This window comes from Neovison vison, chromosome 14, assembly GCF_020171115.1.
Source record: "Neovison vison isolate M4711 chromosome 14, ASM_NN_V1, whole genome shotgun sequence".
Taxonomy (NCBI): Eukaryota; Metazoa; Chordata; class Mammalia; order Carnivora; family Mustelidae; genus Neogale; species Neogale vison.
This window is the reverse complement of record NC_058104.1, coordinates 763838-774523: the sequence shown is the minus strand read 5'-3', so window position 1 is coordinate 774523 and position 10686 is coordinate 763838. Positions and strand designations below refer to the sequence as shown.

The window sequence follows — 10686 nt, the reverse complement described above, 5'->3', positions numbered from 1 at the left end:
CTGAGACCCGGGCTCCCGGCCTGTGAGCTCCCTCGGCGGGTGTCCCGTGCCCCGAGGGAGCCCGGCGTTAAGCCGCAAACTGAATACTCTTGGAGCAGAGAGAGACGCCGACAGGACGGAAAAGAATGGTTCGACTTGCGGCCTGGCGGGAGCCCCGGGCGTCTCCGGGAGGGCCGGCCCCGCGCACGCCGGCCCCGCCCGCACCGGTCCAGCCGACGACCCCCAGCCGGCTCCGACGACCCCCCGCTGGCCCCGCCCACGCCCCCCGCCCGTAGCGCACCCGCGCGGCCTCTGCCTGGGGCAAGCGCGGTCCTAACGCTCTCCCACAGTTGTTAGGAAGTGACCGGAGGAGCAGGGAGCCAAGCATTTATTCCGCGCGGACAGGCGGGGGCCGCCCCGGGCCGCCCCCACGCCCCCCTTGGCTTTCATCCTTCAGCCGGTGCCAGGCAGACTGCCCGCCTCCCGCTCTCTTCTCTCTCTCCGCTAGAGCCGGCACTTGGGCTCCGGAGGTCAGCTGGCCGCTCGGGGGCGGGTGGGGACCGGGTGGGGAGCGGGAGTACCGAGCGCGGCGGGCGGCGGTGTTTGAGCGCGAGGGGCAAAGCCAGCGGGACGGAAGGGAGAAGGGGCGCTCGGGCACGTGGGAAACAGGTGGAAGAATGCAGATGAGAGAAGAGGAGTCAGCCCCTGCGGAAGTTCCTGCGAAAGTGCCCGGACGGGAGCAGGTGGCGCTGGATCCAGGCCCAGTAGGAAGAGACCCGGGCATACACCCCCGGGAGTCCGGGCTCAGCGCATCCCCTGCTGAAGCTCACCACCGCTGCCTGCACCCAGCGCCTGCCCCGCAGCTGACAGACCAGGGGGCCCCCGGAGTCGCCCTGAAGGAAACAGGAATGACAAACAGGGGCAGTGGGGCTCTGGTCTGGGAAGCAGGGGTGGGAGCTCTCAGACTGAGGCTGACGTCAGGGAGCACGTGGGAGCGGGTTGGATGCTGGAGGCAGGGGGAGGTCCCCTTGGGCCTCCAGGTAGCAGGCGTGGTCGCTCTACCTTTCCATCTTGGAGCTGTTCCTCCCTGCAGCCTGCTATCAGCTCTAGGGGCCTTTTTTTGTTGTTTTTAATGGTTCAGAGAGGTCAAACAGTTTGCTGAAGGTTGCACAGCTAGTAAAAGCAGTGCTGGGATGCAGTCGCTTTTTTATGGTTGCTGTTGTTATTCTCTCAAAGCCTGCCTGCTTCTTCCAATGCACTCTGCCTCCCTTACAGATCGACTGGCGTCTCTGGTCCTGGACCCCTGCCCCTCTCACCCGTGCCACACCTGCTCACATCCTATGACAGCTGGAGCCCGCGTGTTCTGCTTTTATTTGTCAGGATGGCTCTGGACTCATTCTTACAAGAAATACTGTCAAGTCCGGCTCCAAGCCAGACACTGTTCTACCTTGGGTGAGGAAAGTCCCCGGCCTCGGGGAGCTAGATCAGAAGATGCCACCCCTGCCCCAAGTCCAGGATCCAGCCTGCTTCCCAGGGTCTCTTAGGGTTAGGGAGGTGACCAGAGCCTTTGGCTAAGTACAGAGGAGGGAGGTACATCACAGTTTCCCTGTGAAAGAGGGGGCTCCGCTCCCTTACTTCTGCTGCCACTTTTGGGGAAACTGAGTGGGGGAGGTCCAGTGACTCTCCCAGAGCCTGCGGTGCATCAGGGACAGGGATGCGGGCTGGACGGGACTGACCTCGCAGAATCCCTTTTGGCCCTGGACGTCACCAGCGCAGAGCATGTTCTTGGTGATGGGCTCTGGGTAGTAGAGCCTACGACAGCTGTCTAGGCCAACCACGCGCACGTCCACCTCCTGCAGCCTGAGGGGCTCAGACAGGGCCACTGTGGGACACAGGGACAGCGGCTTAGGTGCTGTCAGGGGCCGCACGGTGGTGAGCCGCCGAGCCCCCAGCCAGCTCCCTGTGGACAGCCCAGAGCAGCAGCTCCATGGCATCTGTCCCTGGGGCCCACGTTCCTGTCCTGCCAGTGGGGAGGCGGATGCGGGACCAAGGCAGGGCTGAGTGGTGCGGGATGAGTCCTGGGCCAGCCTCTACCATGAGGTGAGGCTCAGAGAGGAGACTGGGGTGACTCGCTCCGCCCCTGGAGTGCCTTCCCCTCGGGCCAGCTCCCCGAGCCCCCAGCCCCTTGCCCCTCACCCACCGTCCTGCTGGATGTCCCCCCAGCCGGTCACCCAGCAGAGGGAGCCTGCAGGGAAGTCAGAGCCTGGTGGAGCCAGGGCGATGGGTCTGATAGTGCTGGAGAAGGGCACGGGGCGTGCCAGCTTCACGAGAGCCACGTCACTGCCCTGGAGGGCGTCCCCAGTAAAGGAGGGGTGCTGGATGGTGCGGACGACAGCCACGGAGATGGAGCCCCGGGGACGGGAGTACAGCGCAGCCTCTCCCAGTTGGACCCTCAGGTCCTGTAGACTCGCGGAGCTGGGTGGGAAGCAGAGAGGACATGGTGGGCTCAGAGGGTGGAGGCTGGTGGCTTGGCTTTACCCCGCTAGCTCCACTGGGATGGGGGCATGGCGTTAAAGGACCCTCTGCTCTGCCCTGGCCCTCCGAGTCGGATCACAGGAGCACAGGGCCTCCCTCTGGGCCCTTGTTCCCGAGAAGTCCTGTCTGGCCCGGAGAGACTCCTGAGTAAAGTCCAGCTCCCGGTGATGGAGTTCAGCCTTGGGCTGTGGCGAGCCTTCCCAGCGGCAGGGCCTGTCCTTGTGGGGACAGAGCGGACACAGTCCTGCTCTTCTGGGCCAGAGGGACAGCGGGGTCGCAGCGCCAAGATGGCGGGTCAGGGTTCTGGGGGAGCAGGTCAGGCTGAGCCAGAGTGGTGGGCACGGAGACCACATTCTCGGCAGGGGCAGGGGTGGTGACCCCACAGAGCAGGCAGGGGTGCAAGTTGGGGGAGCTGCGTTTGGGGGGCTGCAGAACTCATGGAACGTGTCAGCAGGGCCCCTCCCCGGCATCTGAGGATAGCAGGTGGGCGGGGACCCGGGACAGCAGCAGGCAGCGTGTCTCTCATTCGGAAGCGCGGAGAGCAGGAGCTTGTGCTGAAAGTGCAGGTCCTCAGGGAGCCGTGTGCTCTCTGCCTAAGGCCTGTGCCCCGGAGGGCTAACCTGTCCCAGCAGGACTGCCGCTAACCCCAGTGTCCCTTTCCTTGGGGTCCACATCCCTCAACTGCCTTTTGCTATTCATACGGTCTCAAGCAAACTACTCACCTCTCTGTGCCTCAGTTTCCCATCCTGGAACCTGAGGGTAAAAGTGTCTACCTACGGAGGTTGTCCTGAGTGTGCTTGGGCCTGTGCACTGGGGCAGGAAGCCCCTGGTAGCCATGGGTCATGATTTCCAGGACTGGATATCTCCCGAGGACATTCCAGGAACAGCCCCAGCACCAAATGGCAAAGGCTTATTTACCGCAAAATGACACCTGGGACCAGCCAGGTGTCTGCTAATTAATTATCGTGTCTGCTAAGGTTAAGCTGACCCTGTAATTTAGCTCTGGGAGAGACCCACCTTGATTGTGGAGTCTCTTTTTATAGAATTCAGTGCTCGATTGCTCTACAATAGCTTCGGTCTGCTTTTTGTTTTCAAGTATCATGAAGTGGCATCTAGCTCTGGAATGTTCTCTACTTCCTCACAGCCCCATGCTGGGCAGCAAGACTCAATCGCTGAAACAGGGAGGAATGAATCAACTAAATGCAGCCCATGCACACAACGGGGCAGCGTCCAGCGATAGAAGGAGGGAATTTCTGACACTCGCTGCCATAATGTGGTTGACCCTTGAAGACCTTCCGCTCCGTGCGATAGGCCAGACTCCGGAGAACATGGGCTGTAGGATTTGGCTGCGATGAGGTCCCTGCGGTCATCAGAACCACGGAGACGGAAGTGGAGGGGTGTGCTGGGCCGAGGAGGGGGACCTGAGAGCTTAATGGGCACAGAGCTTCCGTTTGGGAGGACAGAGGTGTTCCCAGGTAGAGGGGGTGGTCCCTCAGCAGCGTGAACCGCGCACTGAGAAAAGATCGAGATGATCAGTCTCAAGCTGTGCCTTTAACCAGAGTCCCCAAAACTGGAAACAAGTACGTGACCTCCAAGTACCTTCAAATAAGTAAAGTGTGTTTTCTTTCCTAGTTTGAAAGGAGTAGCTGGCGTCTAAGTAGTCCAGCCCCCGCCGCGGGGCTCTGAGCCACCTGGGCCCAGGTGCCATGCCACAGCCACGATCCACTTCCCCGTGCGCGGCCCCGTGGCATCTCACGGCCCGGGCCACCCGGTGTGGGGAGGCCGGACTCACCTGGAGACACAGTGGGCGGCGGTCAGCACCCACTGGTGGCTGATGAGACTGCCCCCGCAGACGTGCTGGCCCCGGTCACGCAGGCTGACCTGCCAGGGCCACTGCCGGGGCACAGCCGCTGTACCCCCGACAATGCGGGCCTCCGGGCTGAAGCCGCTCCCTGGTGGAGAGACAGGGTCACCGGCTGGCCTCCTCTGGGAAAACAGGACCCAGGTCCGGGGCGGAGAGCTGGGCCCTCCTCCCGCCTCCAGCGCGGACGCCATAGCCCGCAGTCAGCTCTCCGAACCGCAGATAGCACGGCCCAGTGGAACTCTCTACGGCAGTGCACCTGCTCTGCGTGCGGGCCAGTGCGGGTCATTGCGGGCCAGGCCCCTGGCCACGGGAAGGAAGCGTCCCTGGGACTGGGGACCAGACTTTTTCATCTGAATCATAAGTAATCGAGGCGTCAGCAGCCCCCAAGGGTGGCTGGTGGCGCAGGGTTGGAGGAGGCAGACCTCCCGTCTTCCTGCCCCTGATGGCGTTTCCATGGCTACGATTTTGAAGCATAAGCAACACTAGTCGGCAGAAAGCCCTGCCTGTGGTCCCAGCCCGGCTCCGGGGTGGGGGCGGGGGAGGCAGCCCGGAAGCCTCGGTCTCCCAGCCCGTACCTCAACGTCCTCCTGAGTCCCACGCGGAGGAGTTGCTCCAAGGTAAAGGACCCTGAGAGCTGATGGTTACAGCAGGGCACACGGCCGGGACTGTTCCCGCACACAGACCCATTGGAGCAGGCTGTGGGGCCCCAAGGAAGGTCCGGATGGAGCGTCCCCCTCCCTCACCCGGGAGGGACTGTGGAGGGTGCGTGTGGCTGCAGGAGGCCTCGGGTGGGGGGGTGGACAGGGTCCCCCCAGTTAGAGGCTCAGATTCCAGGCAGCTGCGCGCTCTGGCCTGGGGACTCACCCCTTTCTCCCAGGAACGGGAGCATGAGGAACACGAGGAGGAGCCGCATCTGCAGGCAGAGGCAGAGGTGGAGGGTGTGGGAAGCCCAGCCGGCAGGGGGGCTGCGGGACCAGCCTCCCCTCAGGTCTCCCCACAGCCAAGACCGGGGGCTCCAGAGAGGACGAACCAGGTGGCCCCCAGGCGGTGACCCTGCCCTTATGGGGGTCCGTACCACCCCCGCCCCGGGAATGAGCACAGGCAGACAGGGGCTGGAGAGGGAACGCCCGCCCCTCCTGCTCCCCACAGCCCCCTCCTCACCAGGACCGACGTCGGCCACGGCCCGCCAGGGACTCCAGGTTCTCCGGGAGCCGTGGTGGCTCCTGACTCTGGTATGGTGTCCCGCTGGCCTGGAACGACACCAGCCCCTCCCTCTTGGCCTCCCATCTCTGCCCTGTCCCTGGCGGTCCCGGATGCATCCGGGCAGGGACGGAAGCCACTGGCTGCTGGTATGGGGGCTGCACTGGGGTGTCAGGGTGGGGGTCAAGCAGAGGGATGGAGGGCACAGGGATCCCGGGTTCCCCAGGTGCTGGCAGCCAGCCAAGGTGATTGCTTGGTTCCTGATGTTCCCCGGAGAGCTCTCCACCCCCTCACTGCCTGCCAGGGACAGATAAGGAAGGTCAGCCGTCCCTGCCACGTGGGCTGTGCCATCGCCGAGACCCAGGCCCCAGGCTGGGACCCACTCTCTGACACAGAGCTGCTCCCTCCTGCCCTGGCTGTAGCTCCCATCAGGCTAGAGCCCTGTCCCCTCTGCCAGGAAGTGACCCTAGGGCCCCCCTGAAGATAAGTTATTGTCCCCGACACCACCGGCGTCCTCCCTGGGGGACTCCCTACTTGTGGCTGCTGGCTGGGTCCCACTGATGGGCAATGGTTTCACACAACCATGGTCACACAGCTGTCCCTCCCAGCCAGCCCTCTCAGGGTCCTGCTGTCAGCTCTGTCTCCTGCCCTGCACGTGGGAAAGAGGGCCTGGTCCCTCCCTGGCCCCCCGGGGCCCAGCCCCAGGCTCTGGGACACAGCCATCCCAGCAAGGCAAGGCCACACCAGTGGTCAGGGATCAGGCTTCAGGGAACGGGGTGGGATTTGAGGTGGGATTTGAGGTGGGATTTGAGGTGAAAAGTCCAGCCCAGAGTGACCTTCAGCATCTGCCTAGTCCACGTGCAGAACAAACACAGAGCAGGAAGGCCTGGGAAGTTCCGGGAGCTGCATCCCTGTTGACTCTGTGTCCCTGTTGACTCTGGCGAGGCGGGAGACACCTGAGCCTGTCTTATCTCTGGCAGCCACTCCCCTTCCTGCCCCTGCCCCACGTGGCCTCTGGCTTCCCGAAAATGCTGTCCTTCCGGGGAGGTGGAAGGCAGAGGGGCCAGCCCTGGGGGGCGTGGGGCAGCCATGGGCCGGGAGGTCTGGCCCTTCACAGAGCAGCCCGTGCTGGGCGGGCAGCCCTCCATCTGGCTCAGACTGTGCCCTCGGCTCCCTCGCTGGGCCCCTTGTAAATGCAGGCACCCGCGCGGGTCTTCGCGTGTTTGAGCACGTTTTCGTGCAGGAAATATCGATTCCACTCCTGGACCAGGGCGAGTACACAGCTCAGTGCCTTGAGTGCATTCCCAGTACTGCCCGCCCTCCTGCCATCGAGCTCTGGGGTGTTTGTTTTGTTTTTTTAAAGATTTTATTTATTTATTTGACAGAGATCACAAGTAGGTAGAGAGGCAGGCAGAGAGAGAGGGGGAAGCAGGGTCCCTGCTGAGCAGAGAGCCCGATGCGGGGCTCGATCCCAGGACCCTAGAATCATGACCTGAGCTGAAGGCAGAGGCTTTAAGCCAGTGAGCCACCCGGGCGCCCCAAGGTCCAGGGTGTTTTTCTCCACCAAACTGGCACCACAGCCCTCCACAGCCGCTCAGCCATGCCCTCCCCAGCCCCAGGGCCTTTGCACGGGAGCCCTTTATCGGGCGGCTCAAGCTTGCACTTATGTGGTTTAAAAACCCAACCAGAAAATTTCTCTGGTGTTAGTGATAAAAATCGTAATTTGTTTCCCGGTTACAGACGTGTTGTTCCTCTGAACAGAAGATGCAGATGTCTGGAAGGTCACGGCCAAGAAGTAAAAACACCCCAGATCCTACAAGTCGTGCTGGCTGCCGTGGACCCAGCCTCTCCCCCATCGTCGAAGGTCAGGAATGTCCTGCATTGGCCCCTCGGCCCCTTGGCATGTCCCCACGGCAGGCCGGCAGATCCCTGCAACCCGAGTCCAGGAGTTCCCGGGCACTGACCGATCTCACCACCCCAGGCTCAGACTCATCTCACAGGGGTTAGTGGACACATCCGCACGGCTCGCTCCCCCACTGAGGGAGACCTACAGCTGCTCCTGTTTCCATCTGGGCACACACTCGTAATTGTGGAAATTACTGTGGAAAAGCTTTCTAGTTCTGCGCGATGCCTAGAGCCGTGAATGTTACAGATGCACAGGATGGGGCCCCATGGGACTCAGGCCACTAGTTCCTCAGGACCGTGGGCAAGGCTGGGGAAGGTGTGACTTGTCCCTGGCGTGGCTCCCAACACCCCGCCAAGGTGAGTGCCCAGAAACTTCTCCGTCGTGGCCGTGGGGCCTGCTCCGGGGCAGCCCAGGAAAGCACACCCACGTTCTGGCCTCCTCTTGCCCCCTGATCCCAACTGCCTGTGGGCATTTCTTCCTGCGGAGCCCAGCGTCTGGAACTCAGAGCCAACCTGAGAGGGCACCCTGGGAGGGTCAGGGAAGGCTCTCACCCAACAAGCAGACATCTCTCGGGATGGGGAGAGACTCCCGCATCAGATCCAGGTCATGTTTGCATGGTGACTGGCTAATTCAGAGAACAGGCCTTGCGAGAGAAGTCAGACGGACAGACGGATGGGTGGGTGAGTAGACCGAATCCTGGGACTCAAATCAGTCCCCTCTGGGACCACCCACAGTACCAGATGCTGACCTGCGGGGCAGGACAGAGCTAGGGGTTGTGACCCCGGAGTGGAGCCGCACTGAGAGCCTTGCTGTCCCTCTCCAAGCCTGGAAGGACACCGCCCCAGGGCAGCCCTCTGCACATCGGGGCTGGGGGACATACTCCCTTGGAAAGCCATGTTGCCCGTGGTCAGCCCGTCCCACAAAGACTCTGACCACACTCCAGTCATTCCTCAAGCTCTTTAATCGGACAGAGACAGCAGAATGAGGCGCCCTCACCGCAGTGGCCTCTCACCCCGCTCCCCAGCATCTCCCTGCTCCATCCGCCAGCTGTCTGGGAAGCTGTGGACACGGAGAAGGGCAGACGAGAAAGTGGGGCCCAGGCCAGGGCCAGGGGGCCAGGGTTGAAGCAGCAGGTGCCAGGAGGAGGCGGGAGCCGCTGCCCCAGGCCGGGTCAGGGGCCGCTCTGGATCTGCCGCGTGATCCACGGCTCGTAGGTCTGGACGCGAGCGTAGACCCCGGGGATGTTGCGCAGGCCACAGCCGTAGCCCCAGCTGACCACGCCCACCAAGTACCAGATGCGCTTCAGCTTGCAGACCAGGGGCCCCCCGGAGTCCCCCTGCGGGAGGAGAGGGAGGACTGAGTGGTCCCACGCCCCCACCCCCGCAGCAGGGGCTGGGCAGGGTGGGGGTGGGACTCACATAGCAGGAGTCGCGGCCCTCGGTGCCCGCACACAGCATGTCATCCTGGATGATCTTCCCAAGCTGGTGGTGCTCGGAGGCGTTGTGGTACAGCTGGTCGCAGACGCCGTTCTCCACCACCTGCACTGCCACCTGCTGCAGGCGGTAAGGCGGCGGCAGCGGCTCTGGGGAGAGAAGCCACGGGGGGCTGGCAGCGCGGTCAGATCTCCCTCCCGAGGGGAGGGCTGGGGTGGGCAGGAGATGAGGCCAGAGACCCCACCCCTGCGCCGGTGGCCCCTTCCCTTTCCTTCCCGGAACCCACCACCCTCCGCCCCCCAGGAGTTCCCGGGGATGACAGCCCCCACCGCAGACCCACCGTGCATCCCAATGGAGCCCCAGCCGGTCACCCAGCACTGGTCCTCCGGGATGACCTCCAGCTGGGCCGACGAGAGCCTGACCGGCTTGACGTTAGCAGTGCCTTCCACAGAGTCCGACAGCTGGAGCAGGGCAATGTCCGCGCCCAGGCCGGGGGAGATGTAGTTGGGGTGGACGATGACACGGCTCACGTTCAGCAGTGTCCTGCCACCGTACAGGTACACGTCCCCGGCGTGGATGCGGTAGGCAGAAGGGTCGGCCTCCTTCCTGGGGTCAAAAGAAGCCACAGAGGTGGGTCCCCCGGGGGTAGCCACCGTGGGGGGTAGCCTTGGCAATTCCAGACCCGAGTCCTCCCGTAAGCCCTGACTCTCCTTCCATGTCCCACCCAGAGCTGGACAGCAGCGTGGGGGACTCACCGGGAAATGCAGTGGGCGGCAGTCAGCACCCACCGCGGGTGGACGAGGGATCCACCGCATATGTGCACCCAGGAGGCCCAGTGGTAAGTGTAGACTCTCAGGCTGACCTGCCACGGCCACTTCCCCTGTGGGGCGTTGTCGCCGCCGATGATACCCACCCGCTCACCCTCAGGGACCGGTGCTGAGGAAGAGACAGGGGCGGCGCTGAAGCCCGCCTGGAGTGGCCAGAGGAGCTGGCTGAGCTGAGCCCCCGCCCCGAGGGGTCCCGAGCAGCTGGAACTAGACACAAGGTTCCAGGGGTCTCTGGGGAAGGGAGGAGTTCCATGGGGTCAAGACTCACCTGGGCTGCCAGCAATGGAGTTCCCCAAGAAGAAGGTCGAAAGCGCCAGCCACAGCATCTGAGGGGGAGAGGGCAGGGAGGGACAGCTGGGACTCAGGCCCTGGGCTCAGGGACGGAGAGGGCCAGGAGCCTCTGCAGGCGTCTGGGAGGGGCAGCAGCCTTACCTTGCCAGGACTCCTCGGGCCTCTGCTCTGGGGACCTCCTGAGCCCCTTTATCTCTTGGCCACAGGAAGTAAGCAGGCAGCTGGGTCAGCCATCCCCTTGGAGGGGAGGGTGGGGAAGAAGGGCGGGCCCAGCCTGGGTGCTTCCCCACCTACCGCCCGCCCCCAAACCCCCCCTTTCAGCCACTGCAGACACATCATCTTCCCCTGTGTTGGCCTGACCTGTCGGGGCAGGTGCAATGTCCTACGGGGTCTGCTGGGGCCTCCCCACCTGGGGAGAGTCTCCAGCCCCATGCCCCTACCCTGAGTGGGCCAACCAGCCTCCGGCTGCAGCCCCCAGGCCCCCACACCCCATACCCTGCCAGGCCCTCCCTCTCTCCCGTGTCAGGAGCAGACTGTGTGTCACCTACCCCAAGAGCGACTCAGGAAGGTGACGCCCGAGCCCCATTCAGAGCCTCCTGTCCCTGAGCTCCTGTCTCCTGAGCTCCAAGCGCGGAACAGCGCCTGTGGTCA

The 10686-nt window shown here is 63.6% G+C and overlaps 2 protein-coding genes across 2 annotated transcripts; both read right to left on the bottom strand.

Annotated features, from left to right (window-relative positions):
- Positions 1-600: 600 nt before the first annotated feature.
- On the bottom strand, positions 601-5665 carry LOC122896090 (mast cell tryptase-like). The gene is made up of 6 exons (XM_044234048.1): positions 5540-5665; positions 5243-5291; positions 4307-4466; positions 2180-2454; positions 1716-1861; positions 601-872 (listed from the first exon to the last, which is right to left on the bottom strand). Exons 1-6 carry the CDS (start codon positions 5663-5665, stop codon positions 678-680), a joined length of 951 nt encoding a protein of 316 aa, XP_044089983.1. The 3' UTR covers positions 601-677.
- A 2990-nt stretch (positions 5666-8655) lies between these two features.
- LOC122895530 (putative serine protease 29) lies at positions 8656-10147 on the bottom strand. Its single transcript, XM_044232979.1, has 5 exons — positions 10013-10147; positions 9673-9853; positions 9258-9523; positions 8903-9066; positions 8656-8820 (listed from the first exon to the last, which is right to left on the bottom strand). The coding sequence occupies exons 1-5, from the start codon at positions 10068-10070 to the stop codon at positions 8656-8658; spliced, it is 834 nt and encodes a 277-aa protein (XP_044088914.1). The 5' UTR covers positions 10071-10147.
- Between the last annotated feature and the right edge of the window lie 539 nt (positions 10148-10686).